This window comes from Erinaceus europaeus, chromosome 7, assembly GCF_950295315.1.
Source record: "Erinaceus europaeus chromosome 7, mEriEur2.1, whole genome shotgun sequence".
Classification (NCBI taxonomy): domain Eukaryota; kingdom Metazoa; phylum Chordata; class Mammalia; order Eulipotyphla; family Erinaceidae; genus Erinaceus; species Erinaceus europaeus.
In genome coordinates this window covers 11,487,648-11,507,225 of record NC_080168.1, presented here as the reverse complement: position 1 = coordinate 11,507,225, position 19,578 = coordinate 11,487,648, and the positions used below count along the sequence as shown (strand labels likewise).

The 19,578-nt window shown below is 40.5% G+C and overlaps 1 protein-coding gene across 15 annotated transcripts in view; it reads left to right on the top strand.

The window, feature by feature from the left end:
* The window catches only part of TRIP12 (thyroid hormone receptor interactor 12), a 129,374-nt gene extending 110,806 nt beyond the window's left edge, over window positions 1-18,568 (top strand). For all 15 annotated transcript variants that reach the window (XM_060193751.1, XM_060193736.1, XM_060193737.1 and 12 more), the window contains 9 exons: window positions 629-727; window positions 5,188-5,302; window positions 5,552-5,706; window positions 7,028-7,192; window positions 9,673-9,837; window positions 10,903-11,016; window positions 11,645-11,739; window positions 12,464-12,567; window positions 14,615-18,568. In XM_060193751.1, coding sequence (XP_060049734.1) covers window positions 629-727; window positions 5,188-5,302; window positions 5,552-5,706; window positions 7,028-7,192; window positions 9,673-9,837; window positions 10,903-11,016; window positions 11,645-11,739; window positions 12,464-12,567; window positions 14,615-14,811 — 1,209 coding nt within the window. In that variant the 3' untranslated portion in view covers window positions 14,812-18,568. The remainder of the gene's footprint in view (window positions 1-628; window positions 728-5,187; window positions 5,303-5,551; window positions 5,707-7,027; window positions 7,193-9,672; window positions 9,838-10,902; window positions 11,017-11,644; window positions 11,740-12,463; window positions 12,568-14,614) is intronic.
* The last annotated feature ends 1,010 nt before the right edge of the window (window positions 18,569-19,578 follow it).

The following is a 19,578-nucleotide window of genomic DNA, read 5'->3' as shown; positions in this document are numbered from 1 at the left end:
CATGAATCTTTTTTTTATAAGACATAACAAAATCCTGTCATTTAAAGGGTGTTTGTAGCATGCTTGTAGCAGTTCTGTGGGTCAGAGCCCTGTGAGCTTTCAGTTTGCCTGTCTCACCTGCCACCTCCATACCTATTCTCCCGTCATGTAATTGTTGGTAGACCCAGGGAAATTTCATAATGCTTCACTGATGTTTGTTGAGAGTTCTGTGAACTTTCCAAAGGTTCAAGATACCAATTACACTTAGAGCTACTATCCAGCATTATTATAGTTCACTGAGGCTACTGTTTGGTAACAAGGTAGCTACTTCTTAAACTTTTCTCAGGTTTTCTTTTAATGAAAAAACTTTCTGGAGTCAGGTGGTGGCAACACTCACATTACAGTGCCCAAGGAAGCAGGTTCAAGCCCCCCTGGTTCATGAGCAGGGAAGCAGTGCTATATGCAGGTGTCTCTTTCTGTCATCCCTTCCATTTCAGTTTCTATCTCTATCCAGTAAATAGGTAAATAAAACAAAAGAAAAAATACATTTCTTATCAATTGAGTGTTTGTTTGTATTTTAATATATGCCACTTGCTTACTCAAGTATAGAATGAGCATAGTTTCCTTACATTTTACTTTTGTTTTGTAGCGAACGGTGAACAGAGAGGAATTGCTGAAACAAGCCGAGTCTGTAATGCAGGACCTTGGCAGTTCAAGGGCCATGTTGGAAATCCAGTATGAAAATGAGGTGAGCTTCTTGATACTGATGGTTTTTAGCTTTTAATAAGATGTTGTTAGGAATTCCTGATCCTGTGAAATTACAGAAGACACTTGGGAAATGTATTTAAGAACTCAAGATTAGCTGTTTTCTTCTGAACTATCCTGAGCTTCTCTCCTTTTTTTCTAGGCTCAGTTATATATGAGAAAGGTTTTTCTCCTACTCTTTCAAGTCAGAAGATGTAAAAAGTAAAGAAACAAGTGTGCTCTGAAGTATAGCTTATATGAAACATGCAGAATAATTCCATCACCACAGATTCTTTTAGACCACTAGATAGTTAGCGTCTTCCACTCCCCCCTTCGGATATAGCACAGTAGATTCTCCTAATCTGTAGATGCATATTGACTTATCTCCTCTATTGACATTCATGAATAACCAACCTGTTATAAGTACTTGGGTACAAGCTTTTACATAGATATATTATTTCTCTTAAGTAAATACTTTGAGGCTGGATTGCTAAATTTTTGACAATATTTAGTTGAACGTTATTGAAACCCTAAACTCCTTTCCAGGTGTAACTTGCCTATTTTTCATTTCCACACACTTGTGTGCTTTTCAGTTATTTCATGTGTTAATTAACATTTGGTATTGTCAGTTACTGACTGTAGACTCAGTGTTATTTTATTATGAACATATTTGAAGAGAACTTGAGTCTTGAATTTTAGCTTGGCTTGTGCTCTTAATAAAAGTGCCACTAGAGGGATTCAGGAGGTAGTGCAGCAGGTAAAGCGCACATGGCGCCAAGTACAAGGACCAGCATAAAGATCCCGGTTCGAGCCCACTGTCTCCCCACCTGCAGGAGAGTCACTTCACAAGCGGTGAAGCAGGTCCGCAGGTATCTATATCTTTCTCTCCCCTCTCTATCTTACCCACCTCTCTTGATTTCTCTTTGTCCTATCCAACAATAGTGACATCAGTAACAATAATAACCACAACAATGATAAAATAACAAGGGCAACAAAAGGAGGGGAGCCTCCAGGAGCATTGGATTCGTAGTATAGGCACTGAGCCCCAGTAATAACCCTGGAGGCAAAAAATATAAAATGCCTACAGGTATTTTAAGTTTTAGTTTATATGTCAGATGAATATTTACATGAATTGTTTTTATTACTCAAAACCACTGGTTTTATCTTTGAAGAAATGTCCAGTAATTCTGCCCACATTTTGATTGGTTAACTTTGTTTCATCAAATATTTAAGTACAGTTTTTCTTTCCCTTGTCACTTGGCCCCCGGACCAAATTTTTTACATGTAGAGGGAAAGATGCCACAGACTTGGGTCATGTCCTTGATAAAACAAGTGCATTATCCTAGTGAGCTGTCTTGCTGACCTTGAATAGTTTTTTCATTTCCTCCTTCTATTTATTGCCACCAGGGTTATTGCTGGGGCTTAGTGCCTTTGTTACAACTCCCAGCCCCCTCCCCTTTTTTAATAGAAGTGAGAGGACTGCTGTGAAGCATCTCCCCTGCTGGGGAGGCAGGGCCGGACTAGGGGCTTGAACGTCCATCTTTCAGGACAGTAATATGTGTGCTGTACCTGGTGTACCACCACTTGGCTCCTCCCAAATATTGGGTTATCAAAAAAGCCATAACACACTTTTTATGTCTAATATTCTAAAGTAGTTCATGATTTTTTTTCTCATTTATTTGTAAATTAAGACATTTTCTTTATTCTGTGCTCTCTAAGTATTTCTCTTATGCATTTTTCTATCTTTAGCTCTGATATTTTAGACCTATTTTGGTTTTGAGTTGATTTTTTTGTATATGGTATAGAGCAAAAAAGACTGAAGTTTGGCTTGGTGGGGAGAGACTGAAGTAAGAAACTGTTCTGTAAGATGATAGAAACAACATGGGAGGCTGTATGGAATGGAGGTCTTGGCTGCTGGATTAGAAAGTTGGATATTCTTTTGAATCCACAATGATCATTTCTGCTGATTTCTATTCCAGGAGCTACCTTCATTGGGGCAGGGGATGAGGGTGTTATCTAAACATGTATAAAGACCTCAGGTTACTAATCAGATTCAACCACACAAGTGTTGATAACCATGGAGGAACAATGTCTGTCTAGCTCCAGAAGAATCCTAATCCAAAATGATCAGAGTGGGGGCTCCATCTGAGTAGGGATGACTGGTAAACCAGTTTCTGGGCTCAAAGTCTCAAGGCCCCAGGGATTGGGGCCATAAATGCTCAGGCTTCTGGATGGTGAAGGGATAGTGTCATGGACTTAAAGCTATATTGAACAGGTAAACTATATATAAACTTTCAAAGTGCTAAGTAAGACAAGCTGTACTTAGTCCTTTTCATGGTTTTGTTTCTAGAACTTTATGCTTCCCATTTAAAGACAGAAATAAAGCACAACATAATTGCTTACTTTTTTATTGGAGTGACTAGGTAGAACAAAGTTCTTTGTAACTGAAACCAAGCCCCAGAAGGACTGGGCTTGGACTTGGACTAGACTTGGATATGACGTGTGGTGGGAGATGATGGTCTGAGATTGGTAAATTGGATTGAACTTAACTCCAGAAGTTAAAATACTAAAGGCAAGTCTGGAAACAGGACAGACCGAGGGACTCAGATCTTGCTGCCCTTGCCCTTGTGAAAGCGAGATTATAGAAACGTAGGCTTTGATCTAGGGGGGACATTTGAGGGACCATTGTCCTGAGGTGGGAACATTTGGAGGCTATCTTAGATTCATTCCTGATGGTCTGCAATGCCAGATTCTGGTATTCCTGCCCTCTTCCACTTATATAAAAGGGCTGGGGGAGATGGATTTGAGTAATATGCTCTAACTTCTGATTGCAGGTTCAAATGGCAGTAAAGCAGCTTTCCCTTTTTGTAAAAGCTGGGTGTGACCCTTTGACTCTGTGGCACCTAGCACAAGGCCCTCATTTGCCTTCAAAATGATCAGGGTGATCTGTCACTGAGCAGCCTAGGGCTGGTGAGTAAATTAGCAGAACAGATTGGCCCTGATGCTCTTAGCCTGACACTTTGCTGCGATGAAAGTGTTCACAGTGATACCCATGCCATTGGATTTTTTTTTTAATATTTTATTTTATTTATTTATTCCCTTTTGTTGCCCTTGTTTTTTTTTTATTGTTGTAGTTATTATTGTTGTTTTCGTCGTTGTTGGATAGGACAGAGAGAAATGGAGAGAGGAGGGCAAGACAGGAGGAGAGAAAGATAGACATCTGCAGACCTGCTTCACCACCTGTGAAGCGACTCCCCTGCAGGTGAGGAGCCGGGGTTCGAACCGGGATCCTTATGCCGGTCCTTGTGCTTTGCGCCACCTGTGCTTAACCCGCTGTGCTACAGCCCGACTCCTACCATTGGATATTTTAACTTAACTCTCTTACTGTTAATAGAACTGTATTTGTGTGAAGAAAATAGACTGATATGGTTTGTGATTTCTGTCAGCTTGAATGCAAATGAACTGGCCTTAAAGCACCACCTACTGGATGCCAGGTGTTATTACAACTTTCCCCTTTGCTTCTCTGTTCATCCCTGAGCTCCAGAATTCTAGATATAGTGGAGAACAGGAAATTCAAAAATGTTTCAATCATTTTGGAGGTCAACACACAAACTTCATCCCCACTTCTTTGGTACTTATTAGAAATACTATTACCTGGTCTCTAAACCTAAGTCCGTAAGGTGTGCATGTTGATTCAGCTCTCAAGATACCAACGCTCTAGTATACTCTGACTCTGTTAGTCCTGTGGGTGCTTGTGTGAGTTCAACTCTCCCTTATTAGTTTTTTTTTTTTTAACCTCCAGGTTTATTGCTGGAGCTCAGTGCCTGCAGCACGAATCCTTTGCTCCTGGAGGCCACTCCCTCCCCCCTTTATTGTCCTTATTTCATCGTTGCTGTGGTTGTTATTGTTATTGATGACGTTGTTGTTAGATAGGACAGAGAAATTGAGAGAGGAGGGGAAGACGGAAAAAGACAACTGCAGACATACTTCACCACTTGTGAAGTACCCCCCCATGCAGGTGGGGAGATGGAGGGCTCGAACCAAGATCCCTATGTTGGTCTTTACCTTTCGCGCCATGTGCTACCCCCGGCCCCCAGTAATCCTCCTTTAAATGGCTGATGTATGTACCTCAGGCACTAGAGACTATAGAAGGGAACTGAAGGTAATAGACCATCAAGAAACCAGGACTAATAGGCATCTTTTTTCCTGAGGGCAAATAAATAAGACAGCTGCACCTGCACTTTCATCAGCATATAAACTGGAAAATCCAGACAGCTTAAAATGTGTCCAATTATAGTGACCATGACCAAAGTACAATCAGGACAGTTTGAGGGGGAAGGAATCTCTTGCATTTTAACAGTGCCTTTTATATTCACATCGCCAAGAGATTGACAAGTGGAGGTGGGGAGTGGAAAGCACCAGTATGCTAAAATTGGAAACCTCTCTGCTTCTTTTCTTCTGTAGGTTGGTACTGGTCTTGGGCCTACACTGGAGTTTTATGCACTTGTATCTCAGGAACTGCAGAGAGCTGACTTAGGTCTCTGGAGAGGTGAAGAAGTGACTCTTAGCAATCCAAAAGGTAAGATTAATCTATAAGTTAGTCATTTGTGTGCTATTCAAGTCAATGAAAAGGCCCTTATTGAATATTAGCTACATTTAACTTCTAGGTTCTCCTCTAATGGACTTCATTTTATGATTGAACGTTGAAAATTCTGAATATTTAAAATGTTCTCAGTTACCAGATTTTTTTTTTTCCTTTGTTGTTGTTTTTAATTTAGCTTGGAGAGAGTGGCACCAATTTTAACCGACTTAATTGCTTCCTTTATAGGAAGCCAAGAAGGGATCAAGTACATCCAAAATCTCCAGGGCCTGTTTGCACTTCCCTTTGGTAGAACAGCAAAGCCAGCTCACATTGCAAAGGTTAAGATGAAATTTCGCTTCTTAGGAAAGTTAATGGCCAAGGCTATCATGGATTTCAGATTGGTAAGTTCAGAACTATTTGCTTTTCTCTACCTTAATACTATATTTAAAACTTACACACACTTTTTTTCTTTACCTTAATACTATATTTAAAATTTACACCTTAGTGTATGTGTATAAATTTCTTGGAGAATATTTTTAGTGTTTTAATATGGTTTACAAAATCATAAGATAATGGGTATAATTCCACACCTTTCCTACCACCAGAGTTCTTTTTTTTTTTTTTTTTTTTTTATTTAAGAAAGGATTAATTAACAAAACCATAGGGTAGGAGGGGTACAACTCCACACAATTCCCACCACCCAATCTCCATATCCCACCCCCTCCCCCGATAGCTTTCCCATTCTTTATCCCTCTGGGAGCATGGACCCAGGGTCATTGAGGGTTGCAGAAAGTAGAAGGTCTGGCTTCTGTAATTGCTTCCTCGCTGAACATGGGCGTTGACTGGTCGGTCCATACTCCCAGTCTGCCTCTCTCTTTCCCTAGTAGGCTACCACCAGAGTTCTATGTCCCATTCTTTCCATGGAAAACTATAGCAGTTCTTCCAGGTTGCAGATATGAGTAATCTACTCATATTATTTCTTTTTTTTTTTCCCCCTCTTGGAAGCTATTTTTTCCCCCTTCTTTGTTGTCCTTTTTGTTTATTGTTGTTGTTATTAGTATTGTTGTTGAATAGGACAGAGAAATTGAGAGAGATGACAAAGACAGAGAAATTGAGAGAGATGACAAAGACAGAGAAATTGAGAGAAAGACACTTGCAGACCCGCCTCACCAGTGGTGAGGTGATCCCCCCCACCCCCCACCCCCGCAGGTGGAGAGACAATGGGCTTGAACTGGGATCCTTAACGCTAGTCCTTGCACTTTGTGCCATGTGGGCTTAACCCACTGTGCTACCACCCAGCCCCTGACTATTATTTCTGTTAACTATCCGTTGCACTTTTTTTCTATGGTCCTGCCTTCTCTCTGTAAGTCATACCCACACCTATTCTTTGGTCTTTGGTCGAGGGTATACAAGTTAGCTGGGTTCCCCTGCTAGAACGTCCAAACAAGCTCTCAAGAATAGTTTGGATAATGTATTTTTCTTTGTTAATGGATTTGCAATTCAGATAGGAAAAGAAGAGCACATAACTAAAGTGGAATAAATTGCCATTAGAGTGATTGGATGAAAATGACTCAAGCGGTATCAGTATTCACAGATATTTGGATAATCCTAAATTTTCTCTTGTTTCCTCTTCTCACATCTTCTGAGATACTTTGTAATACAATTTCATTGGATTAAAAAGTTGAGTGTGAATATTGAAAATATCTGCGTATGCTCTTTCAGGTTGATCTTCCCCTTGGCTTACCCTTTTATAAGTGGATGCTACGACAGGAAACTTCACTGACGTCCCATGATTTATTTGATATTGACCCGGTTGTAGCAAGATCAGTATATCACCTTGAAGACATTGTAAGACAGAAGAAAAGACTTGAACAAGATAAATCCCAGGTAGGTCTAGAAGATGAGGAGACAGTCAAATGGATATAACTCTATTTTATAAAGATGAGATCTTTAAGTGGTTTGTATTTGACTCAATTGTTATACTATATGAATATCTTCTTTTAGAATAATTAATTTTCTTATAAAGGCTGCAACATAATCCTTTGGGTAGAATCTGTCCTAACAGGTGATGAAGAAACAGCTTGATTACCATGTAAAGTATATGCCTGATTATTAGCCAACTTCCAACCAGAGTAAAGTTTGGTGCTGTTCTGAACCATCTCACTTGATTGGAGCAAGTTGTCCTGACTGAGATTCTGCTTGGTAGCTTAAATTCTTATACATGGGAAATTGGCTGAAATCTAGCTTTTGCTTTAATGTATAAGGTCTAGCAAAATCAATAGTTCAACCTTTTTAAAAAAAAATTTATTTATTCTCTTTTGTAGTTATTGTTATTGATGTTGTTGTTGTTGGATAGGACAGAGATAAATGGAGAGAGGAGGGGAAGATGGGGAGAGAAAGATAGACACCTGAAGACCTGCTTCATCGCTTATGAAGCGACTCACCTGCAGGTGCAGAACTGGGGGCTCGAACCAGGATCCTTACACCAGTCCTTGCTTCTTGTGCCACCTGTGCTTAACCCGTTGCGCTACCGCCTGACTCTCCCAGTTCAACCTTTTTTTTTTTTTATCACAGGAACATATTGTATTTCTAGGTTCTTGTCAATAATAGTAGCATTTTCTAATGCAAACCTTTGCAAACAAGCAACTATGAGAGAAGAGATCTCCCATCGTTGTAGCATTGAGAACATTTTCATGGAGTGCTTTCATTTATGTTTAATCTTTCTGTTGAAGATCCTTTCTACTGTTTAGTGACAATTTCCTTGTGGGTGTCTTCAAAAGATGGACTTCAAACAGACCTTCGGCCATGGGTTTTTGAAGAGAAATAAAACAGGAATAATACCCAGTAACTATAACACTAAAATCTTTATATTAAATGATACCAGCATCTTCTCTATTTTGGATTTTCTGGAATCAAAACCTAGCCTTTTTTCTTTTTTTTTTAAATGACTAAATTAATGTACTATTGGGCTTCTAGGAATTTCATATATAAAAACATCTCTGAATGGGAAAACCATTTGCCTTCTTTCTCTTACTGGGTACTTTTCATTTTCAGGTAGAATTTACAGTTTTGCATGTTGTTTAAAAATGGGCTGGGCATTGGCACAGGAAACAGTGGTGATTCTTTTTAATGCCCTCATAATCCTAAACGTTTAAGTGAATAATACAAAGTAATTTTTTAAAATTTATCCTTGCAGTATATGTCATGGGGCTTCTTTGGATTTTTTTTTTTAAATCTAAGTATGATTATAGAAATAAAAAATTGTTATCTTCTGGGGTCTTAAAGGATGAGTCTTCAGGGGATTGTTTGTAGAAGAAACCTAGGGCATCACTTTGACATATGTAGTGTTTGTAGAAGAAACCTAGGGCATCACTTTGACATATGTAGTGTTTGTAGAAGAAACCTAGGGCATCGCTTTGACATATGTAGTGTTTGTAGAAGAAACCTAGGGCATCACTTTGACATATGTAGTGTTTGTAGAAGAAACCTAGGGCATCACTTTGACATATGTAGTGTTTGTAGAAGAAACCTAGGGCATCACTTTGACATATGTAGTGTTTGTAGAAGAAACCTAGGGCATCACTTTGACATATGTAGTGTTTGTAGAAGAAACCTAGGGCATCACTTTGACATATGTAGTGTCAGGGACCGAATCCAGGACCTCGTGCGTGAGAGTCCAGCAACACTGCTCACCACTACCCTGCTTCCTGGGGTGACAAGGTATTCTTTAGATTTTTTTTAATTTTTTTTTTATTGTCTTTATTTATTTATTGGATAGAGACAGCCAGAAATCAAGTGGGTAAGGGAGATAGAGAGGGAAAGAGAGAGACACTTGCAGCCTTGCTTCACCACTTGCAAAGCTTTCCCTCTGCAGGTGGGGACCGGGGGCTCAAACCCAGGTCCTTGAGCACTGTAACGTGCATTCAACCAGGCGCACCACCACCCGGTCCCTCTTTAGATTTTAGATTTTCAAAGTAAGAAAGTTATTCCTGGGCCTTACAAAACCATCTGTTTAAAATTAGCATTTAATGTTGATAGGAAAAAAGCTTACAGATTTATGACTGAAGTTTTGATTCCCACTTGTGGTTACATTGGTGTAGGACTAGACTAAGTAGTACAACCTAAAGGCCAGATGTTCTCCACCCCTGCTCTTGATGACTAATTATATTAGTCCTACTAAGTTAATCGTTGTGCACAGTTACACACACATTCTGTAAAATTGATTGTGTGATATGTAACCAGACTGAGTAGAAGCATCTTATGGGGAAACTCAGGCGATCTTTTCCCCCATATAAAAATGGTTGGTTTCTGAGGTATTTTTAAGACACTCTTCATTGTGTGTGGTTTTTTTTTTTTTTTTTTTTTAGACCAAAGAGAGTCTACAGTATGCATTAGAGACCCTGACTATGAATGGCTGCTCTGTTGAAGATCTAGGATTGGATTTCACTCTACCAGGGTTTCCCAACATCGAACTGAAGAAAGGAGGAAAGGATATACCAGTCACTATACACAATTTAGAGGAGTATCTAAGAGTACGTCATGTGTTGTCCTTTGATTGATTATATATAAGGCTTTGCCTGTTGGTGCTGCCCTGAGGGAGGTGGATGGTCTGCCCAGTAAAGCAGGGCTGTATGTCCGGTAGCTTCCTGCATGGTCTGGGTCAACACTTTGAACATTCGGGGCCACTACAATGAAAGCCACTTTTTAGGCCATACCTTTACTTTGTTTTTGACCATACTGTATACTTTATGAGCCTTAGAATAAGAACAATGTTAAATGTTCTTAGTTTCAAAAGAAGTTAGTGAATAAGGGACACCTGCAGACCTGCTTCACCGCCTGTGAAGCGACTCCCCTGCAGGTGGGGAGCCAGGGGCTCGAACCGAGATCCTTATGCCAGTCCTTGTGCTTTGCGCCATGTGCACTTAACCCGTTGTGCTACCACCCGACTCCTGGTTTGCCTTTTTCTAAAAAGGAGCATATACTGCAGGATTTGGTTGTAAGATTTAACAGGATCAGAAATAAAAACTTTATTATAAAGTTTGAAGAGCTAGTAATTGTAAATCTGGAAACATTTTTAGTTCTTGAGAAATTCCTGCCTGCTAACCTGGTACTGTAGAAATTTTATGCAAAAAAAAATTTTTTTTTTTAACATACTAAATCTTTTTACTTTTTTCTTCATCTTATTAGGACAGAGAATTTGAGAGGAGAGTGTGAGATAGCAAAGGAGACAGATAAGATAACCTGCTTCACCACTTGTGACATTTTCTGCCCAACTCCCCATAATAAATCTTAAGGACTTGGAATGACCATTGTGCTTTCTCCCCTAACCTGATTTTTCATAACCTTAAAAAATAAAGTCTGTCTCATAAACTGAGTGGGAAGCACATTTGCAGCTATGTACAATTTTTGAAAGGCCTTAAAGCTTAGTGTGGTTTTTATTAGTAATTTCATAATGGTTTGTAAAGTTACAGAAGTTTAGTTCCTCACGGTACCCACAACCAAAGTTTCTTGCCTTCTCCCTTGAATAATAACCACCATAGTTCTTATAATAAGTACCATAGTTCTTATAAAGTAAAAGATTTTTTTTTTTTCTGCAGCTGGTTATATTCTGGGCATTAAATGAAGGTGTTTCCAGACAATTTGATTCATTCAGAGATGGGTTTGAATCAGTCTTTCCACTTAGCCATCTCCAGTACTTCTACCCAGAAGAAGTAAGTAGCATATGTCTTATTGAAGTCATCTTTATGATATCAGTGTTGTCAAGTCAAGTACCCCATTGCTGCAAAAGCAAGCCAGGAAAACGTGAGCTTGAAGCAAAGTTAGAATCTGGGAAGGACAAGATCATTTCCTGAGCAAGATAGAATGAAGATGTTTCCTGTTTGAGTAGGGGCTGTATAATGAGTGAGCAGAGCGTCTGTGTGAGCTAAGACCTGTGCTGTTCAAATGAGTGACCTTAAAGTCATATAGAGCAACCCCTGTCCTAACACAGTTCTCACTTGCCTGCCTCCCCCACCCCCATCTGTCTCTCTCTCTCTCAGTGCTCACTTGCTTTCTTCATTTTCTGGTTTATTTTACTAGACACTGCTCAGCTCTGGCTTACGGTGGCGCTGAGGATTGAACTTGGGACATTTGCAGCCTCAGGCATGAAAGTCTTTGCATAACCATTATGCTGTCTCCCAACCTCTCATAGGCCATTTTTTTTTTGTATTAAAAAGCCTGTACTCTTTTGGCACGTGTAGGGTGCTGTTTATATTGAAATTAAATAGAACCGACATTGTATGTGCTTTGGATCAGTCATGCAGATTCATCTTTAGTAACTTGTTGGCAATTTTTTAACAGCTAGATCAGCTCCTGTGCGGCAGCAAAGCAGACACTTGGGATGCAAAAACACTAATGGAATGTTGCAGGCCTGATCACGGTTATACACACGACAGGCAAGTGGTGGGGTCTGCTGGCTTCTCGGTTTACATACACTGGGAATGTGGGGGGGTGGTATTGTAAACAACAAAAGTAGAGGGGTTTGCTTTCTTATTATTGATTGATTTTAATAATGACTGGCAAAATTGTGGGCTAAGAGGGGTACAATTCCATACAGTTCCCACCACCAGCGTTCTGTATCCCATCCCCTCCATTGGAAGGTTCCATATTCTTTATCCCTCTAGGAGTTTGGATCAAAGATCTTTCTGGGGTGCCAAAGGTGGAAGGTCTAGTTTCTGTAATTGCTTCTTCACTGGACATGGATGTTGGCGTGTCAATCCATAGAGGGGTTCACCTTTTAATTGCCTACCTGTTGACAGGCTGGTCTCTTAAATTTTGGGCTTCTCTTAACGTAGTAGTTCAGGGTGCAAATGGTTCTTTCTATTCTGTGAAAATGAGCGGTGAAAGGAGGGCGGGGGGTGGGAGAGGAAGTGTAACCCCATCACTATTTACAGGAAGTGGCAACGTCTCTACAGTCCCTGCCGAGCCTCATTTACTGCAATAGTAGTTCCATTTCAATGCCAGTTGTTACAGACACCCGTTTGATTTCTAAGTACATTTGAATGTGAATTCACATTCAGTCATTGAAATTTATCTCTGCCTAATCATGAGAGCCAGCAATGTAGTATGTTTCAGAACTATAATATGAAATAATTTGGGTGTTTTTTATTTCTGTTTTAGTCGGGCTGTGAAGTTCTTATTTGAGATTCTCAGTAGTTTTGATAATGAGCAGCAGAGATTATTTCTTCAGTTTGTGACAGGTAGCCCAAGATTGCCTGTTGGAGGTGAGTAGAATGCTGGTACTCGGCGTTTGTTGAAGCTGTGGGAGTGAGTGAGTGTGGGGGGGGCGGGGGGAGTGCAAAACCCCACTAACCGCAGCTTCTTCATTTAACTCTCAGTGCCTCTTATTTCTGTGCAGCACAGAAGTTGGATTACTAGTGCACATGTGATCTGCTTTTCTAGAGGAGTTTCAGTGCTCAGCTCTACACTATAGATGTGTACATGAGAATATGTTCGGAAGTTCAATTTTTTAGAAATGAGTTGATACTGTTTGTATTTTTTTGTTGTTGTTTGCTTGCTTGTTTTAACCAGAGAACTCTGGTGGTGCCAGGGATTGGACGGGAGGTCTCTGAACCTCAAGTGTGTAAGGCCGTTGCTTCAACTACTATGCAGCCTCCCCGGCCTGACTTGCTACTGCTATTTTATTTTTGTTTTGTTGTTGTTTTAAATTTTATTTATAAAATGGAAACACTGGCAAAACCATAGGATAAGAGGGATACCACTCCACATAATTCCCACCACCAGAACTCTGTATCCCACCGCCTCCCTTGATAGCTTTCCTATTCTTTAACCCTCTGGGAGTATGGACCCAGGATCATTGTGGGGCTCAGAAGGTAGGAGGTCTGGCTTCTATAATTGCTTCTCCACTGAACATGGGTGTTGACAGGTCGATCCATACTCCCAGCCTGTCTCTCTCCCTAGTGGGGCGGGGTTCTGGGGAATCAGAGCTCCAGGACACATTGATGCCAGGGATTGAACCTCAGGTGTGTAAGGCTGTTGCTTCAACTACTATGCAGCCTCCCCAGCCTGACTTGCTACTGTTTTTTTATTTTTGTTTTGTTTTTGATGTTGTTTTTTATTTATTTTGCCTCCAGGATTATTGCTGGGGCTCAGTGCCTGCACTATGAATCCACTGCTCCTGGAGGCCATTTTTTCCCATTTTTGTTGCCCTTGTTGTTGTTATTGCTGCTGTTATTGTTGGATAAGATAGAGAAATAGAGAGCAGGGGAAGACGGGGAGATAGACACTTGCAGACCTGCATCACTGCTTATGAATCAACCCCCCTGTAGGTGGAGAGCCAGGGGCTTGAACCGGGATCCTGACACCGGTCTGTGCATTTTGGGCCATGTGCGCTGAACCTGCTGCACTGCCACCTGGCCCCCTCGGTACTGTTTAAAAGTGAGAAGGCCTGGGAGTCGGAGAGTAGCGCAGCAGGTTTAGCGAAGCGCAAGGACCGGTGTAAGGATCTCGGTTCAAGTCTCCCCCACCCATCTTCCCCTCCTCTCTCCATTTCTCTCTTTCCTATCTAACAACGATGACATTAATAACAACAATAATAACTACAACAACAATAAAAAAAAAAAAGGACAACAAAAGGGAAAATAAATATTTTAAAAATTTCTTTAAAAAGTGAAAAGGCCTAAATAAAGAGTGTTTTGCTGGGGTTGGGTGGTAGCGCAGCAGGTTAAGCGCATGTGGTGCAAAGCGCAAGGATCGGCCTGAGAATCTCAGTTCAAGCCACTGGCTCCCCACCTGCAGGGGAGTCGCTTCACAGGCGGTGAAGCAGGTCTGCAGGTGTCTGTCTTTCTCTCCCCTCTCTGTCTTCCCCTCCTCTCTCCATTTCTCTCTGTCCTATCCAACAACGAACGATATCAACAACAGTAGTAATCACAACAAGGCTACAACAACAAGGGCAACGAAAGGGGGCGGGGAAATGGCCTCCAGGAGCGGTGGATTCATGGTGCAGGCACTGAGCCCAGCAATAACCCTGGAGGCAAAAAAAAAAAAAGTGGCTTGCCCTCTTGTTCTGTAGTGACTTTATGGTAAATAAAGGAGATACTAAATTCGCAGGTCTAGTTGTCTTACATGTGATGATAGTGTGCATCAGGGCACTGTTTTTAATGGTGGTGGCAGCATAAAAAAGGGGAAAGTATACTTGTAATTCCAGCTAACTGATCTTGTGGGTTTAAGAAATATTTTCTCTGAACTAGCCAAGAGGCACCCTACAAACACACTAAATTCTTTGACCTTCCTTCCTTCTTCCTTAACCAGGTTTCCGGAGTTTGAATCCACCATTAACAATTGTTCGGAAGACATTTGAGTCCACAGAAAACCCAGATGACTTCTTGCCCTCTGTAATGACTTGTGTGAACTATCTTAAACTACCGGACTATTCAAGCATTGAGATAATGCGTGAGAAACTGTTAATAGCAGCAAGAGAGGGGCAGCAGTCGTTTCATCTCTCCTGATCACCATGAGAAATGCAGTATCTGCCTGTTACAGCAAAAGAAAAAAAATCATGATTTCTTTTCTAAATGTATCACCTGAGTCAAGGAAACATGTTACGCCTTCTTGTAGGAAAAATGGCTTGCAGATTATAAAAGAGACACTTGGTTGATATTCATTAATGGCCCTATGGACTTAATGTGATCAGGCCCTAAAATGTTGTTGTGATGAGGTTTCTTTAGCAAGTTCTGTTTAAATTATCATTTATTTGATGAGTGAAGTTTTTAACTTGCTTTGCTGTGTGAAATTTAAAAAGGGATGTTTTTCCAGGCTGAAACAATAAATGTCGCTGTGCAGTTTAATTCTGGGCTGTGTGTATCCATCTAGCTAAGTCTGCAGTTCTGTTTCCTCCAAAGACAACTCTTGTACATAAGTACAGAAATTAAAGTTCACATGTATTTGACAAATACAGTTTAGTAGATTAGCTTTATGTGCTTTTCACTTCCCTCTAATTTTCTTGCCCTGATTCATGTATTGTCTGTGCAGTTTATGCACTTTTGTTTTTGTTTTGTATAAGTACTCAGTTGTTACATTTTCCTTAGCCACGGGCTTTTGTTGTTTCACGTTCTCTTTAAGATTTAAGATATAATTTAAAATTCATTAAATTGAAATTATTGTCAATATAATTCAGCCTTTGTGACTAGGTAGGCTTTTCTTACAGCTTAGTTTTACATAGTCGTAGGGTCTTACTGGCCTTCCCCAGTGACACACTAGAACTGTTTACATGGTGAATTGGCAGCAACAGCCTCCAGAATGGAGGCCAGGAAGGCTTATTCTTTTCCTTTGTGTAGGTAGCAAAGTCTGCAGCTTGGGCTGGCCAGTATTTATTACTCTGTGGCCAGAGCATCTTGAATTGATGTAAAGTTTTAAAATAGCCATTTTCGTTCCCTGTTGGAGTACAAGTTTTTTCCTCCCATGTTCTTGTTTGAAGTTTTTGTCCATAGTCTCCTTGCTTTATGCTGCTTTCCTCCCCACCCCCACCCTCACCTCCACCCCATGCTGACTTGGGACAGACAGTTCAGCTTTGTCTCCACGGATAAAAGCACCTGTAAGCCATGCACTGTCCAGTTGTTTTATGTGCTGATTTCTCAAATCTGCAATAATCCATCAGGCTAAATGTTTTTACCTGAAAATAAATAAAAGTTTGCTTCACCTTTTTGTTTATAGTTTTGTGCTGTATGCATAACTTTCTATTGTGTTAGATGTATTTCACTGCAAGCAAATCATCACATCTCCATGACTCACCTCATGGCTGATTTCACTATTAAGAGACTTTCTGATAGCAACTTGAGGAATATGAAAATGAGAGAAAATGGGAGGTGATTCCTTCCTTCCATTGGTTCAAAATTGCACCTGTTTCACAACGTTGAGAATTTCCGCAACTCATCTTTATCAGAAATGATAGATGAGCTCATTTCTTATTGAACTTTGAGAAATCAACTGTCTTTTACTGACTGTTCCAAAGTCTTACTGAATTGGTGTAGAAGCCCCTGTGTTTCTCCCCCCCCCCCCAACACCCCAAAGAAACCCTAGGGATTTGTTTGGTCACTTTGTCAGTTTCCATGTGAATGAATAGCCTTATCTGGAAGTACCCCTTCTGCATGGTAAATTTGGCCAGGGACCTCTATCCATGCACTGGGATGGAGCAGCTGTGAGAGGGCTTCAGGTCAGGGACCCGTCGCCCTGACTTTTCACACAGGCAGCCTCACTTTGAGATTGAAGAAGGAAGTTGCCTTTCTGAAGGCCTAACTAGGACCAGAGTGGTTGGATCAAGTGACATGAGTATTCAAGAATGAACCAGTTTCTTTTAATGTTGATAATTTTTAACAAACTAAGCACAAAGACTTTTTTGTGTGAACATAACTTTTGTTCCTCATTTTTTAAAGGGTTCTTTGTTAAATGTAGACTTGTATAAACGAAGTAATGTTTCATATTAAAGATATGTATTTGACATTTTATCCATGTTGTGGCCCTGGCAGATTTGGCTTCATTCATTTCAGCATCTAATGAGTACATACATAAGATGGTTTTGAATGAAACTCAAGTTTGAGTGTTTCAAAGTTAACAATTGCCTATTTAAACACTTTGTCTTTAGCTTAACTCCTTCCCTCCATAATGTGGGACCCTTGGTTAGCCAGGGACGAGAAGACTTTTCCCATTTCAAAGCAAACTCTTTTTGGCAGAAGCCTTAATAGTGCATCACGGGAAAAGCAGACATTTCATTTGTTATCACTCCAGTTATGCCTTAAATTTAGTTGCTTTCTAATGCCGTCCAGCACTACTTCGTAAAGTGTGATTTATACACAGTCAGGTAGTGGTGGTGATTTAGTTGTCCTTGCATTTTTGCTGAGGTGGAATCGGATGAGTCCCAGGTATGGCTTTACCAATTGCTAATTTGATTCACTTTGTATATGAGAACATGTTTTTTTAACTGTTTTGACTACAAGGAAAGAAGAGGTAGTTGTGACCATTTCATAGCTAACACCCCCCCCAAAAAAAAAAAAAGTGTTGAGTTCTAGCTAGTCTGGATTGGGACAGACATACAGAGTTATAGATGCCTTAGCCAGACCCAACAGAACTTTCACACAGCTAGCTGCTCATCAGGATACAGATTCCTCTCTTCTTGGACTTCAGCTCTGTGTTTGTAGCATATAGAACTTTATCTTAGCATTCTGGTCTATAAAGAAGTGGTATCTTAAACTAGTATCCTTTTATTTGACATGCAATTGCCCTTGTAAGTTGGGGGCATCATGTGAAGAAGCAGTGGCCCATGTAACCAGATGTGACTAGTCACTTCTGGAGTTGCCTCCCCATGGCATCTTGATGGCATAAAGACTATAGTGAGGCTGAGAGGCAAAACCCCAATGTACACGTCCAAATACTAGACCCAGACCTTGATTTGCCACGAGGGTTCTTGTGAGCATTTTGTAAGTTTGTCTTTCTTCTGGTTCCTCAGGTACTGAGGCTAGGTACCTGATCCCTGTCCATGAGTACAAACTCAGGAAATGAGAATGCCACTGAGATTCCAAGAAAAAGGTCATTAAGAAAAGAGACTTTCTGGGAAAAGATAGTGCATTCAGAAAAAGTATGTACTTTATGGAGGGTTCTGAATGCAATTGTTGATTCTCCAGTAGCAAAGATTATCAAAGCCTTGAATTAATTTGTCTTAGGCTTTTTTGTTTCCTTTTTTTTAAAAACCCATTATTTTCAGTTTGAGAACATTGTTTGGAAATGTCATACTCTAGTATTTCTAATTCTGAGAAGTGCTTTTGTGTGAATCTTAGATTTGATGTCTTAGTATTGGCATACACAGGAAAGGCGACGTGGTAACAAACCACTGAAAATGATTTTTGTTACCTTTGTTACCTCATACAAATTCCAGACAAAACACAGTGTTTATATTTATAGAAAACAGAAGATTGGCTGTTTTCCAAGATTTATGCAAGAAAAAGTTCTTAACTCTACACACTTGTTCTGCATAACGGAGACATTCTTTAATAATGGAAGAGGTGGTTTTATTTTTACAAGTCTACTCATTACCAAACCTATAACCAATTACTGATATCCTGTGTAAACCATTTTTTCTTTTATCTGAAAACAGTGATTTATATGAACTGTTGGAATAATGGAACCTCAAACTACAGTTATGTATGTAAAATTGCATAAATGCACTGACTTCCTTCTCCCTGAATATATTTTTAATAAAACAGCATTATCCTACATGGTCAGTTTTATTAAATCATATACAACTAGAGGGATCTTCTCAGCGGTGGCATACATGTATGAGTGACTTTGGAAAGCTTCCTGTTTGGGGTAAGTAGCATAGTACTATTTTCTTAGTAGAGGCAGATGGTGGTGAGTGGTGTTAAGAGAATAGATTTTTTAAAGAGATGGCCCTAGTCCTTCAGTGTTGAAGAGAATTGCTTACTCTTGTTTGAGTGCTCTGGGCACTGGGACATCACCATTTTAGTTTTCATGACTGCTCTGCTCTTGACATATGTCCAAGTCTAGTCCACAGAAACAAAGTAGCACTGATTCAGAAAACTAAAGGGAGTTGGAAGCTTTTACAACTTATTTTAGGAGAATGTCTGATTGTGCTGTGATACTATTCACAATAGAATAAGTGAATAAGAGGGTAGGGCGGTAGTGCAGCGGGTTAAGTGCACATGGCGCAAAGCGCAAGGACTGGCGAAGGACCCTGGTTCGAGCCCCCGGCTCCCCACCTGCAGGGGAGTCACTTCACAGGCGGTGAAGCAGGTCTGCAGGTGTGTCTCCCCCTCCCTGTCTTCCCCTCTCCATTTCTGTCCTGTCCAACAATGAACGACATCAACAACAACAATAACCACAACAAGGCTACAAGGGCAACAAAAGGAGGGGAAATGGCCTCCAGGAGCAGTGGATTCATGGTGCAGGCACTGAGCCCCAGCAATAACCCTGGAGGCAAAAAAAAAAAAAAAGTGAATAAAGTATGTATACAGGTACTCAATCCACAACCTCCTACATAGATCCTGCAACCAAGTGGCAGTACAGAAGCTGACAAAAGAGCTGGGCTTAACCGGAAGCAGGTTCAACCTGCTTGGCGCAGGGAGTTCCAGACCATCAACTACAGATTCCCAAGATGGCAGCCCTCCAGCGGGATTTTAAGCCGCCTAGCTTCAGTGTGTGATTGTGGGTCTTTCCTTGGCCTATAAGGTTTGCTCTCTACCAGGCCTTGCAGGGGAACAAGGAAG